At 29.9% G+C, this 15871-nt stretch overlaps 1 protein-coding gene across 1 annotated transcript; it reads right to left on the bottom strand.

The window, feature by feature from the left end:
• Positions 1 to 11692: 11692 nt before the first annotated feature.
• LOC143626183 (uncharacterized) lies at positions 11693 to 13791 on the bottom strand. Its single transcript, XM_077096332.1, has 5 exons — positions 12991 to 13791; positions 12816 to 12866; positions 12641 to 12733; positions 12369 to 12533; positions 11693 to 12098 (listed from the first exon to the last, which is right to left on the bottom strand). The coding sequence occupies exons 1-5, from the start codon at positions 13789 to 13791 to the stop codon at positions 11955 to 11957; spliced, it is 1254 nt and encodes a 417-aa protein (XP_076952447.1). The 3' UTR covers positions 11693 to 11954.
• Between the last annotated feature and the right edge of the window lie 2080 nt (positions 13792 to 15871).

Below are 15871 nucleotides of genomic sequence, written 5' to 3'. Positions count from 1 at the left end.
TACACATATAGAGAGAATGATTATTGTTCAATTATAGCAGGTTTCATCTTAATGGGTTTAGCCCTAGGGTTGTATACTTGTATGTCCAATTCTTACGTTCCTAGCTTAATTCGTAGCTTCTCGACATCTACATGACTTGTGTAGCTTATGTATAAAATATTCCTATCAATTACAAAAGAAATTTGTATGAAATTTCCCACTAAAAGTATTGACCCACCAAATAACAAATAACTAACATAGAGATGACTTGTGTACTATTAAATGTATATAGTCTCTCTAGATCGAACTAGATTTGATCCCATTAGACCTGATATGGCCCAAACTAGAGGTGCACAAATCAGGTTTTTTCTAATACCCGGATTTGGGTATGGAACCGATTCCGGGTATGATCGGGTATTGAAAAATCGGGTATTGAGAGAAATCGGGAAGGGTTCGGGTAGGGTATTAAGGAGAAAAACTCAACCCTATGTACCCGGGTTGGGTATGATCGGGTTCGGGTAGATTTTTTTTTCATAATGGGGGCTAGTTTTGCTAGCTTAATCACAAGGGGGCTGGTTTTATCCATGTATTACAAGAGGGGTTATTGCCAATTATAGTGGCGGGGAGTTTATATGATTCTATGCATGTCAGAATGTGTAAGAGTGTTTGTAACATAGAGGCACACATCGCCAATCTTAGTGGCTAGGAGTCACTTTTCTTGCCACTAGAAATGCCAATGGCTTTTATTTATATAAACTAGAAGCAGAGTATAGATGAAAGAGAATTTATAATCGGTTGTATTTTATTTTTGTTAATATGATTACTACTTTTATACTTTACTAGGTTATTGACATGTGGGCGTCACGGATGGAAAAATATAAATAATGTAACATACACACTTTTCTAGCTTCAAGTGAAATATAAATAATGTAAAAACATAACATTCAACTAAAATAACATCCATTTTACAATTACAAATTAGTAAATAGTTCCTTATAAACCACATTTGTAGTTTTATTTTTAACTTATCTTCCTTGTTTAATATAAGCATTTTAACACCGTCTCTACTCTTCACTCGTGATAAAGCCACATATAGTTGACCATGTATAAAAACCGATTCTCGTAGGTATATGCCAACTCTTGCTAGTGATTGGCCCTGACTTTTATTAATGGTCATTGCAAAACAAACCGCAACAGGAAACTGTCTTCGTTTCAATTTGAATGACAGTTTCTTATCTAAAAGAGTTAGACCACTACGAGTTATATAAGTGCGAAACCCAATGTTAGTACCTGAAATAACCTTTACTTTGATAAAACGCCTCCCCAAGTTAATTACTTGTAATCTGGTTTCGTTGCATAAACCATTCTTCTGATCTATATTCCTTAGTAATATTATTGGCACACCAACTTTTAGAACCAATATATAATTAGGCATACCAGGCATATTTAAACCATTTAAAAAAATCGGTTAGTGTAATGCTGGATCGAAACTAGGACCAACACCATCAGACTTTTCTATACTATCAGAACTGAGATGTTCAACTTCTTCTCCAGGAAACAAAGACAAAAATCTGTCATTAATGTCTTGGACAACCTCATTTAAAGGTGCAAGTATGACCCTTTCTTGAAAAGATGAAATATCATTAAAATTTTCCAATAATAATCGGATGAATCACTAATCAAAATATCATCTGGTATATCTATAATGGCGTTACCATCATTGTCACCGCCAAGTTTTCCTTCACCAAGCTCCAACAACCATTCGGCAAAATCTACTGGTCTCTTCCAAATCTGATGCCTGACATCCGACCATTAACCTCATGTTTTTTGTTAACCTAAGAACCTTGCATTTGGACCAAATGTGGGATGAACTAAGTGAAGCATTAACAATGTCACTACGTGATCCGTTTTGTACTACTGGTAGGATTTGTCTAAAATCAACTCCAAAAACAATAACTTTCCCAATAAATTGATGTTCATAAGTGTTACGGTTACCACTTTTTAAAACATCTTTTAAAGTCCTATCCAAGGCTTCAAAAACATGTTTATGTATCATAGGAACCTCGTCCCAAATAATCAGATCCATTTTACTCATTATGTTGCAAATATCTGGATTCCTTGTTATTGAACAGGTAGAACCCTCAGTTAGATTTATAGGAATTAAAAATCTAGAGTGAGCGGTTCTACCTCCCTCAAATAACAAAGATATACCGCTGAAGGCAGCGTTTAAAACTATTTTAGCTTTAGATCTTATGGAAACCGATAATGTCTTCCAAATAAAAAGTTTTCCCCGTCCCTCCATAACCGTACACAAAGAAAATACCCCCTTCTTTGGATCATTTGCTTTCATCATTTCATTATACACATCTCGTTGCTCAGCCGTTAATGAAATAAGAAGTCGTTGAAACTCATCAGTCATGACTTGTGTATCATAAGCTAGCTCCTCATTCATAAAATGATTTGTTGATGCAACGATAGAATCCTCATCAGGGAAAGGCATTGTAGGTAAATAACGCAGAGTATAATTATTTCGGAGTAGGAAGTTTTGAATTTCAAGTAACGCGAGGTTCTTTAGTTGTGCCTCTGAAAGCACCAAATCTATAACGAATCACAACGAAATAAAACTGAGTTTTTAACTAAACATATTTGGTAATGTCTTAAAGTGTTTAAAAAGATAAGAAATTCTAATTATTTGATACCTGGATTTCTTTGCTCATTTTGTTGTTTATAAAGAATGCCATCAATTAAATACGGCCAAGTCTTTTCCCATACATCATCCGGTCTAGATAAACTATATGTGATTAACATTGTAGCACATAAACTTCGTAAATAATAACCACTTGCAGTATGACTTGCTTCGTCAATAGCTTTTATATACTCGTAGTCATCATCCAAAAGGTCTCTTTTATAACAAGCATCTCTATAAGTAGCACACATTTCACCATCAACAGTACGAATATCTTCAAAGCACATAGGGTCTCTAACCTTGTTTAACAAAATTCTTAGATAGTATGCTTCATTGAAAGCTGGAGGAACATGATGAACACGACCAATAGAAAAACCTCGTTTATGTAGGTCCCAATGTCGTTCATCTTGTTTCCAAACAAATTTTTTTTGAAATTCAATGTAAGTTAGCGTTCGAGCAAGACCATATTTCTCATTACACTCCATCCAAGCAGTGAATCTTGAAGAACCAACAGTCGGCTTGTTTAAAACATCTTCCACATCATCATCATCTACGAACACAACTGTTTGTTGTCTAGGTAAATGAAATGGAAGCCGGGTAACAGAAGGAACTCTATAACAGACGTCAAAAGAAAAAATTCTTCATGCAGCCTCACATGCAGATAGATATCTGCAATTATAAAACGCCTTAGATTCGTCTGCCACTTCATTTTGATTGTCAGTCTTTTCTTGTACAAGTGATATAGTAGCACGATCCGGGCCTTTATTAATGTACTTAAACAAATACTTTATAGAACCCTCTTGATTACACCATTCAACATTGATATGTGCCTGATATTTTTTTAACAATTTCTTGTTATATGGAACAACATGTCTGTTGTCTATATTGACCGCAGACTTCACAACAACATTACCCAAATCTCTTCTTCGATAAATAGGAACCCCATTATAATCAATTTACGTCTCATTCTGAAATTTTTTGGGAATTTTTTAGAACATGAGTTATCGACCATGAAAGAGCATTTAGGGTTAGAAACACCACAAGGACCATGCATCATGTGGTCGCTTACAAGCGAATAAAACTCCAGGTCTTCATTCTTATCTGGAATTTGGCTGAGATAAATTTTTCTATATTCTCCTGATTATAAATTTTGTGACCGGAATGCAAAAACAGGCATATATGTGCATGGGGAAATCCGCGTTTCTGAAATTCAATTGTGTAAACAACTGCACATGACAAGTAGTAGTAGATTATATAAGTTATTGAATACCAATATAATATATGTTAACGATATATGGTATACTAACATAATTTTGACAATGGTAATGAATATTAACATTTTAAAAATTATGATAACGAACTAAAACCACACAATTACCTGCTTGAAGCTTTCCAAACAAAGCTCTATCATTTAAGTCTTTCATTAACGAATCAAGCTTCATTTTGAAAAACCTACACAATATATTTGTCCTGTTTTTGGACTTGCGATTTTTCTTTTGTAAAAATCGTTTGATTTCGGGCCAGTTTGGGTTGTAGACCAGTGTTACACACAGGTGAAAAAACATGTCAACAAACATAATAAATTTAAACAGCAAATTAAGCAACACAAAATTTCTTCAAATTTCAGACCAAAACGTTAACCATTTACAATGTCTAGATATTAAAAGTTTAAAATTACAATAAGTTAGTGTGCACCAAACCACCCAAAAAAATCAACAAAAGACCTAAACATGTTCTTTCATATTAAACCACCATCAACTTCTTTAAATATTCTAACAAAAGAAACTCATTTTGCTTCACCACCTGAAACTTTAAAAAACCAATATCATCCAAATTAAATATACCATTAATATAATAACATGTTTAATAATGAAATCTCGTGTTACACACGGATGAAAGTTATAATAAAAGGTAAAAAAATATTACATGTAATATGTAAATTGAGTATATTATATAATTAGTTTTATTTATGACTTTTATAATAAGTTTTTGATATATTTATATACTATTAATTATAAATTATAATTTGCAAACCAAACCTTGGTGTTTGATTTATTTTAAAACAAAACATTCATACCGATATTATTATACATTTTATGTGTATAAAAATTATTTTTAGAAAAAAAAATGTTGTCACATATTAAAAAATGTCTTTCTATAACGTTAGAAGAATTGGAGACGGAGACTCAAACAGTAATAAACAATTTCAATATCTTTCAATGGCTAGTAACATGTGTATCATACGCGTGAAAATTGTATATAAATATATATAGCGACATTGATGATGATGATGATGATGATGATGATGATGATGATAATAATAAATTGATAGTGTAATATTTATAAGAACAAATAACTTTACATTCATTAGAAGGTATTACAATATTGTTTTTAGTAAAACAAAATAACATACAAAGTAAATTGCCAACTTAAAACATCTTTCTAACTTAAACCATGAGGCCAAAAAGATATATCAATAAATACTACATCATGATATATGAAGTCATAAACTCTTGTTTATTAAACAATCATCGAAATAGAAAGAAATGTGTTGTAATTTTTATACTTGTAAAGAACAAAACTAAAATCACCACAAAATTAAATTCAGTGTACTGTTAATAAGAGAAATAAAGGTACAAATACAATTCACAAGCTTATAAACAAATCATAAATCTTTATATACATCCTTGGAATGAAAAAATGAATTTTATGATAAGAATTATATAGAGATAGTCATCATATCACCTTTAATAGAAGTTGTTTGACAAAATTATTACGCGGTTTTTATTTATAGATGATTTTGATAAACTTTGTAAGGATGTAATAGAATTAATTATGATGTCAGTTTTGTCTAAATCTGAATATTAAATTTGAATATTAACGTGTGTCAGTTTCGGTTTAATTTGAATATTCATATTTTGTCAAATTTGGTTACGAAATGATTTATATATGAGAAATTAATATGTCTTTTTAGTTAAAAAAAATAGCATATCTTAAAAATAACTTGCGATGACACGAATTCATACCGAACAAATTTGATATTCTTTTAAAATTAAAACAACCTGTTTCAACATAATTACAAAATATTAAAAAAATGGTTAATTAGTCAACTTCAAAAAATTATGAAAAGATTTTTGATTTTTGAAGCATTATAATCGGGGGTTTAGTTTAGACATTATTTTTTACGTTTAGGCATAATAAAAATGGTCAAATATAAAAGAATGGAAAGTTTGTTGAGATTGAAGACTATGGAAAGCTTTAAAAGCTTGTATTTAATTTATAAAATTCTGTATTTAATCGGGTTTAAATATGTTATGACTATTAACCATAAATAAAGCAATTATAGTGACTATTTAAAATTTGAAATTTAAATATAAATTCGAAATTATTTATCTCAAATTCAGTATTTAAGCAACGCTTACTATATTTTCAGTAACATTAAAAATTAAAAGTAAGTTATAATAATGATTCTAATTTGAATTTCGAATAGAAAATTGAAATTATTAATTTGGGGGTTTATTTTTAGACATTAATTTTAACATTTATGCGTAATTAAAAATGGTCAAATATAAACAAATGGAAAGTTTGTTGACATTGAAGAATATGGAAAGCTTTAAAAGTTTGTTAGTACATAATTAGTAAAATTCCGTATTTAATTGGAAATATATATGTTATGAATATTAATTATTTATTAGTTAAGAATAAATTAAGCAACAAAGATAATACTTATATTTTGGTCAAGCTATGTATTTAAAATCATTAATGCTGGAATTCAGTAATAATGCTTGAACATATTTTAGGCATCAAAAATGCTTTAATTTTATACGTACTTAATCTTGTTAATTATGTCATGAATATTAAGCAAAATTTAAGAAACAAAGACTTGTATTTTAAGTAAGATTTTAAAGAAAAGTCAAATGACCATCTTCATTTGAAATTTAAATATCAATTGAAGTCATTAATTTGTATTTTAAAACGTAATTCTATAATAAAGCTGGAAAAGGTTTTATGTAAAAAGCATATTAAAAAAATAATGACAAACATGTTTAAAATTGATAGAAATTTTCTGACATCCACGCATATTAACAATCAAAACATGTTTACAATTAGTAGAAATTTTCAATAACATCCACACTCATTTGAGACAATTTGCTAATTCACAATCTTGGACCACCAGAAGCTGAAATAAATAAAATTAAATTAATGTTACATAATAATTTTATAATTTATATATACTGAATTAAAAATTAAAAACACATATTTTGGTTTAGCAAGAACTAACAGTGGATTTAACCGGAATATGTAAGACAATAATTCTAATGACCACCTAAATCAACCATATCTAAGAGAATAATTGTAAATAGCACCTAAATCAGTTTAGGAATGCAAGGCTTCCTTACATAGGTTTGCATTCTGTTGCCCTGCAAATTATTATTAAGATTAGTAAAAAGTTGTATGAATAATACAGTAAATTAATGAATGTGTTAACAATACCATTTCGTCTTGAACAATCATTTCGATGGACCAATCTTGCCCGGGCTTTGAGTTGTCCTTCAGCCGCCAAAGTTTCAAAATACGGACCTTTAGGATACACTCATTGTTAAGAACATCAAGTTGGTTCAACATGGTGATATTTGTTGGCTCCATCTTGCTAGAAAAATTTAACAAAAACACAAAAAAATTAAAATTAAATAACAATAACACTTTTAAGCCTCAAAAATGAAATATGAAAATGAAAGATATATAAACAACAAAAACTAAAAACCTTGGAACAAAGCTACTCGTTTTTACTAAAGAGACTTTGATGGTGTAAGAATTAGCATATCAAATGTACATATTTATACGAAACGAATTAGGGTAGAGAAAATTATAGAAGGAATGTATAAATGTAATTGATTAGAAACATAAATTCAGAAAATTTCAAAAATTTTCAAAAAAATTATAGTAAGAAGGAATAGAAATGATATCGTAATTAATGGATTTTCAAATAATATGCAATCTTACATAATTAGATTCGAAATACAAATAATATATTTCCAAATTTTTAAATTTTATGTAATGGTAGTTCTGTAAAATGCAATGTTACATAATGTAAAAATGTAAGTTATTAATTATATAGTATGTATTGTAATTCATATAAGGTGTGAAAATAAAAAGTTACTAATTTAGTTATATATATGTAACTCAGTTGTTAATTAGTAAATCGTAATTCTAAGTCAATGTTGACAATAATAAATGAATGGTTGAATGGGTCAACAATGGATTTGTAACTCAATTGTAATTGTTAAACAATAATAAGTCAATGAATTTGTATTTTAATTCTTAAAAGTAAATTACTGTAGTTAAATCAGTGGGTCAATGGGTCAATGGGTCAACTAACGTAATTATAGTAAAACTTAATGATTGTTAATTAAATAAAATTTACATTCAAATTTAGACCATAATTTAGACAATAATTAATTCAAATAGGAAGGGGGAATATCAAATTTACAAATTTACAAATCCGTAATTAAAACTTTTCTTAATAAAATGAGTCATCCTTTCCTAATTTCCTTAATTTCCTTACGAGTTTGACAAATATAATTTAAATAATATAATATTTTAACATAATTTTAATATTTTAAATCTGTATCTCTATATATTATATATATATACTAGTTTTTATCCCCCGTATTACGGGGGTTGTTTTATATTGTTTGTTCTAATATTTATTTATTTTTTGAATTTATATTTTTATTGTGTGAAAGTTAATAATGTACTTATGGTTTGATAATAAATTGTTTCACAAATAAATGAGATATTATAACCCGGTTTAAAAGCTATATGATTTTGATGAGACCCAAGACCCGTTTATTTTTTTTACTACAAAATTGGTTTTTTAATTATAAATAATATTTATGAAAGTTAATAATATACTTATGGTTTGATGAGACCCAAGACTCGTTTATTTTTTTTACTATCAAATTGGTTTTCTAATTTAAATAATATATATATATACATATATATATATATATATATATATCTTTTTTAAAATAAATAAGATATTAATTTTTATTATATCCTATTTTATAGGATTTTTAATTCAATAATTTGGTGAGAATAATTTTTAATTTAAAAAGATGTTATAACCCGTTTAAGGAATATCTGGGTTTGGTAAGACCCTTACCCATGAATTCGGATCAAATGCATGAGAAGGCTCCATTTAAAAATCAAGCAAATCTGGTGACTCCAAAAAAAGGGGGAGCGACCACATCGCGACACATAGGATTTTTATGTCTTCGTTTATATATATATATATATATATATATTATCTGTAATCTCTATATTAAATCCGTAATCTCTTCTATTGATGAAATAACAGATAATTAATTAAATTATTTCTTATATATTTTCTATAAAATTAACACAGGTGGTGAATTAAATCAACCAAAAAATAACAAAGGTGGTGAATGAAATCAACCAAAAATAATAAAATTTTCAAAACTAAATTTTTAATATTTCGTATTCAAACTATAGCTACGATTTTAAAATATTACATTAATTAGAATATTTTGTGTTGTTATTTAATTAATCTAAATTTACACTTTTAGCTAAATGTAATATTATAATATTACATTATTACATTATAATTTATGTATTCAAAATGAAAAATTAAAGATTAAAGGAAAGAGGAAAGATAATAATTAAATAGCATTGATGAATCTTATTTTGATATATTATTGATTTATTTTATTCACTTGAAAATTAGAGAAGACATTGATATACATGGAAAGTATGAGAATCAACCAATAGAAAAGAAGTATATGGACTTAAAGCTTATTGTTTTAATAGTATAGTAAGATTACCAATAAACCATAACAAGTTAATACGATGATAGGCGTGATACTTTGTAAGTCGTAATAAGTTCAATGATGATACGATTTGAGGATTTATTATAGATATTATATATATATGTACAATATTAACAAAATCTCTACATATTAAAAACGGGTGCAAAATATTGAATGTGCCCAGTAAAAAAAAACTTACCGGTACATGTACCGAATAGACTAAATTAGTACGGGTACGAATACGGGTATCCGAGACAAAAGGCTTACCCCTAATTTATTTTAACTACTTTAGAGCATAGTTTATTTTTCTCTTTTAACTTTTAAAATATGAGTTTTTAACAATTTCGAGTATTTTATTACAACGTTTGTATTTTTATCTACGTCTCAATATTGTGTTTATACATAATCAAGTTGTGAATAGTAATGACTAAACTGTGGTAGTGCATGCAAATGTCTCTGTATAACTTACGATATATGCCTTATTTATAATACAGCTTCGGTTTTATTAAAATTTATATTGGAACGCAAGAAAAAAAAAATCAAACGTGAAATTTAAAAAGAAAAATAATAATAACGAACGAATACTATCATAGTAAAAAATTAGTAAAATACTAATTGGGTTAAAAGACTTAAATTATGTAATGAATAAAAGTAAAACTAGAAGAAAATTAATTTCAAATATCACATACAAAACTAGTTTGTGATAGGGTTGTTTAAATTGCTCGTCGCTCGTTTAAAAATTGCTCGAAAAATTAATGCTCATTTGTTTTTTGCTTAGTTTGGAAGTGAGTCGTTCGGCTCGGTTCGGTTAAAAACAAGCAAAGCATGAGCAAAGCGTCGCTCGGTATGGTTCGGTTCGTTTTGCTCGAATTATTTTTTATATATGAGTTTATATATAAATTTTATGTATATATAAAAGTATATAATTTTTTTATAAGTTTATAAAATTTCTCTCTTTTGTCTTGATTTCAAAGTTCAAATTTAAATCATAGCCGCTCGTTTTATATATATTTTGTTATTAACTTTGAGTTTTAGACATTTTAAAGTTGGAAGTTTAGACATTTTAGAGTTAAAAATTTTGAATTAATTATATTTTGAAGTTTTAGAAATTTAGAATTGAAAACTTTGTACGAAATCAAGCAAAACCAAGCCGAACCAAGCCACTCGGTTTCAAACCAAACCAAGTATAAGCATCAAAATATCGCCCGTTTTATTAAATTCAATCCGCTCGGTTCGGCTCGCTTTCAAACCAAACCAAATATGAAAAAGCTTGCATTCAGTTCAGCTCGATTCGTAAACAACCCTCTAGTTTATAATTTTTATAGTTTGTAAATTATTAAATATTATTAATTATGATGAAAGCAATTCTCACTACACTCTTACACATTCTGACAGGCCTGGAATCTTTTAAACTCCCCGCCACTAATATTGGCAATAACCCCTCTTGTCATACATGGATAAAACCAGCCCCCCTTGTGATTAAGCTTGCAAAACTAGCCCCCATTATGGAAAAAAATCGTTCGGGTATAACCGGGTATATGTCCGGGTACGACCGGGTGTTAATACCCGGTTTTGAATTTGTAAATTTTTTATACATTTTTAAATTTGTTTAAACTTTAAATTTGCTTTGTAATTATAAAAATAATTAAACTATATTACAAAAACCATGAATCCACTTAAATACAAATTATTTACTTAATAATATGCATTTTAAAAAAACTTAAACATAAAACTTGTGAAATAAACATAAAAATATGATATAAAAACTCATGTATTATTTCGGGTATTATAAAGTTGGTATCGGGTATAACCGGGTATGGGTATAGGGTATGAGCGGTTCCGGGTATTTATGGATATAAATCGGGTACGGTTCCGTATTGAGCTCAAAATCGGGTACGGGTAGGGTCGGTTCCGGTTTCGGGTATAGAATACCCGGACATAAAAAAAATCGGTTCCGGGTATTTTTTCTGGTCCGGTTCCGGGTTCGGGTTTTTTGTGCACCTCTAGCTCAAACATCTCTGATATAAGGAGGCCTAACCCTCCATGCGTAGGAACCTTTCTTTACACTTACACTCCAAAAGGTGATCCCCGGTCTTGAACCCTTTTAACGGTTCACTTCCGTTCATTAAGGCGTTCATGGCCTCTCGTGTTGTTGATGGTCTTAGAATTTCTGAGTTTTGTTCGACTCAGAAATTCCAAACACCTACGTATTCATGTATGCACATATAATTGAAAAGAAAGAAAAGTATTTTTCTATATTAAGCAAAAAACCAAAACTAGCTGTAAAAGAGTAACTTCAAATGAATGGATGGTCTAATGTTTTGACAAACAATCTGAATCAGCAAAATGTCTGAAGGGTTCAGATTTTAGACCAAGTTCTAAATGCCAAAAAAACCAACACCCCTATGTATGTATGTACATATGACTAAAAAATGAAATGACATGAAATGAAACGTGACTTAGGAATCTGTGGATAAAGGTTGTGGTGAAGCCTTGCAAATGGGACACCAGTTCTTGAGTCCCAGCCACTGGTTAATGCAGGCGGTGTGGTACCCATGTCCGCATCCCAACCTTCCTACTTCATCTCCCCTCGCAAATTCCTCCTGAAATATAATAATTATAATAATAATATAAAATTATTAATAAAATAAAAACGACCCGTTATAAATGTTATTTCCTCCTAAAAATCGTCCTGCCTATCCTCCTAATGTCACATGTTAATCATCCAAGCATGGGTGACGTATTGGGGCCCTTTTGTAAGCGTATAGATGATTGCCACGTGTCACTAGGAAGACGAGTATAAAGATTTTTATAATAATATAGCATTTCAATAAAACATGTTATCAAATTTATGCACATGTAACATATGATACCTGACAAATGCTACATTTCTTTTCATCTGCACATGAACCGGACATCATTTTTTCATCCTCCGATTCTGCACATTCATATACACCTGTTTTAATGCACTTAGACAGTTCATCTGCAGATAACGCTGTGTTCACGGTACCCATTTTCTCTTCAAGCACAAGTAGTTCCTGCAAAAGAAATAAAAAACACAGTATAATAGAGTCAAAGACGAGAAAGTAAAGCTCGTATGACATTAAAAGATGAATGATAGAGTCAAAAGACAAGAAAAATAAACCTCGTATGACATGTTATCAATATCCAATCTCATGTCCCTATGTTGATCGAAGAAATTAAGCCCACCAAGGAGTAAACTTGCTTCTAGTAATTGCTGTAGATATATAAGTAATGTTAGAATCATGTGCGATTGTTACTTGTAATTTATAAAGAATTAAAGATGAGAGACTAATTACCTCATATGTTAACTCATTATCTTCTTCAAACCTGCTAAGTGCCAGTAGTACCTGCAAAACACCACATTACAAGACACAACATTACTACATAACACACACGACATATCAACATCAACAAAATAGGTCACATCATTTGACCCGTTTGAAGTTAAAAGAACAAACTCAGAGAAGTTACATCTGCAATTCCTTCAATGCTGTAATGGCGGGCCCCATTATCATTCCCAGAGCCAGCAATAGAACGATCTGTAGAACTATCAACCGTGTTATGATCACCACTATGACTTGATTCTTGAGTACGTGGCATGTTGGTAATGACATTTTTAGCAGGCCGCTGACTGTTAGACCCTTTGGAAGCTTCCGAATTCAACGGTTTTCGGGTCCTAACTGACGAAACAGCATTTGAGGTTCTAGAAGATACCAAACTTCTTGAACTTTTAGAATCAGAAACACGCACTTCGGTTGTTGATGTGCCTACGATCTTTCTCCCCTTAGCAGATGAACTGCTTTCTCCTTGAGTCAACCTTTTCTTCCTCACAATGTTTGACTCACTATTTTGAACTCTTAAACTACTTTCCTCCTTCCTAATTTCAGTAGTTTTGGATTTCAACTTATGAGTTTGAGTTCCAGACTCATTTGAAACACTGCTTGATTCCATCTTAGAATTTTGAACGATTAAGCTTTTTCTGGTTGAAGATGAACTCCCTATTACTTCCTTGCTAGATGAAGAACGGATAGACGGCTTCAAAGGCTTCGGCTTCGGTTTTTCTAAGGGTTTTTTAGTAACACCTTTAGTATTAGTATTAAGTCTGCCACTGCAACCAATTCGGCTGCATAACGGACCGGTTACATCTCGAGAACCAGCAGTAGTATCTCTTACACCAGTGACTGGTTTCTTTTTCGGAGCAGACGTACCACTAACAGCTCGTTTACCATAAGGTCCATCCATATATATTCTCTTCAAATCTTTGCCTGCCATAAAATATTTCTGATATTAGATGTTATATGAACTCAATTTCATTAGCACAATTTTCCATTCCGTTCATAACTATCATGGTAATAGAAATCGAGTGGAAATCAAGTATAATTCTTTGATGATTACGCTACTGTAATTGCTCTTAACAACAAAATTAAAAGTTGAGATTATCAATAGTTAAATTCTAATAACGGATTATCATCGGCCAATAATCCAACTTTCCAACATATTAATTAAGCTGTTAATCACGAAAAGCTATATTCTATAGCATGCTCAATATTTCAAAAACTTCAACCCTAAAATCCCAAATACAAACTCATAATTCACCACAAACCCTAAATAATAAAACAATATTGATTATCGATCTACATGTTATAGGTCAAGTAATAGCATCATACGAATGCATGAATCCAATTCGTTTCAACAATAACACGTACGAATCATAAAAACAATACATAGATGATTCGTGATAACAAAATATTAAAATCGAATCATTCAATCATCCATGAACCGATCGTAATCCATAAATCACGATGAATTGAAGAACATAAACCCTAATTTTTGATAATAATAATAATAATAAAACTTACGATTTAGAGAGTTGTTGTTGCGTATGGGATAATAGGTTATGATTTGATTGATTGGAAAAGATACGAATGAAACGATAAAAGACGACAAATTTAATGACTAAAATGCCGGCCGGCCGCCCGATATATATTGTCGCATGAGTTATGGGACCATTCAATAAAATATTTTGTTCAACTTATTATGGAAACTAAGTCAACCACCGGCTCAACCGGAACTACTCTTCTTACAATTTGGAGTTGGTTAGGATTATTAGTTAGTTTCAACTTTCAATTTTAATAAAACATACTACACCCTTTTAAGAACTCAACTTTGTTCAAACATGTTAGGTCAGCTTTTATATTGTGTTTTTATTGAAATAAACAAGTTTTCTATGTTGTAACAGTGTTTTTGACTTTACAGATACAGCTTGTCGGTCGTTGGTCTAGAAAACTCGAAGAAATTTTCATGTCTTTCTTTCATATCCTCCTCTGCCTTACATTCCACTTATTATACGTGTTAGACCACTCTCATTGGGGAACCTTAGGCGGGTTGTTCCGCTATTTGAAAAATAAATTATTCTCCATCTTTTTCAATGCCAAATGTCAAGACATGAATGGTTTTCTTTTATAATTATTTTCTATTTTCTTTCAACTAATTAGTTTTAACACTAATATTGTTTTTCTCTAATAACTTTTAATAATTAAGTTTTTAAAATTATCTAAAAAATAGCCTTGTTCAGTTTTTTTCTTGTGAACGTACCGGTATAAATTTTATTAGAAAGAGAGTTTGAAAAAGAATATATAATATAATATATAATTAATATTAATCATTGTGATCTATATTATCCGATACTTGTCAACTTTCTATTGGTTTATAAAATTTTTTAAAATATTTTTAAACTAAATATATAATTTATTTTTAAATAAAGAAATTATTTTTTATATTTCTAGTCACTTTTAATAATAAAACAGTTATAAATTATATTTATTTAACAAAAAATAGTTAAGATTAGGTTTGAATATTACTTGAGTAAGGTCAATAAGGGGGATACTCCAGTAAGGTCAATACAAGCGTGTTTCCCCTACTCATCCAAACACAAGAACGTCTGTTGACCGAATAGTAGACCTCGTTTTAACACATCACAAAGGACATCTCTGACTAAATCATGTCTATATTTAAAACCTTGAAGCTCTTTGCAATGAACGACATGTTCACAAAAATTATCCAAACAAACTTTACGACACACCGGACATGGCTCATCAACTGGGAATAGTGGGATCAGTAAACGATATTTAAGAATAGTTCGGTACTCCACTGCCGACATGTGTTGCGTTAACACTTCGATGGGGACGTTCAAAAAATCTCGAGTTTATGGAGCCTGAATGTATTATAACACTGCTCATCCTTTAGCCATGAATCCTCTCGTGGCGTTATTATTAAAATATTAAAATATTAGTTTAGTAGCATTATTTTTTTCATGGTTATTTTATTATTATAATTATTATTATTATTTGAT

Source organism: Bidens hawaiensis, unplaced genomic scaffold (genome assembly GCF_021521415.1).
Source record: "Bidens hawaiensis isolate Kalapana, Puna unplaced genomic scaffold, B.hawaiensis_p1.1 tig00004283_1, whole genome shotgun sequence".
Lineage (NCBI taxonomy): Eukaryota > Viridiplantae > Streptophyta > Magnoliopsida > Asterales > Asteraceae > Bidens > Bidens hawaiensis.
The sequence above is the reverse complement of the archived record's forward strand: the minus strand, read 5'-3'. Positions and strand labels throughout refer to the sequence as shown.

What these genes read in the sequence shown, in the direction of transcription:
- LOC143626183 (XM_077096332.1), bottom strand. Translation starts at nt 13,791, where the DNA reads ATGGCAGGCAAAGATTTGAAGAGAATATATATGGATGGACCTTATGGT. An exon ending in GCATTGAAGGAATTGCAGAT is followed by an intron (nt 12,867 to 12,990) that starts GTAACTTCTCTG and finishes GGTGTTTTGCAG; the next exon opens with GTACTACTGGCACTTAGCAG. An exon ending in ATAATGAGTTAACATATGAG is followed by an intron (nt 12,734 to 12,815) that starts GTAATTAGTCTC and finishes ATATATCTACAG; the next exon opens with CAATTACTAGAAGCAAGTTT.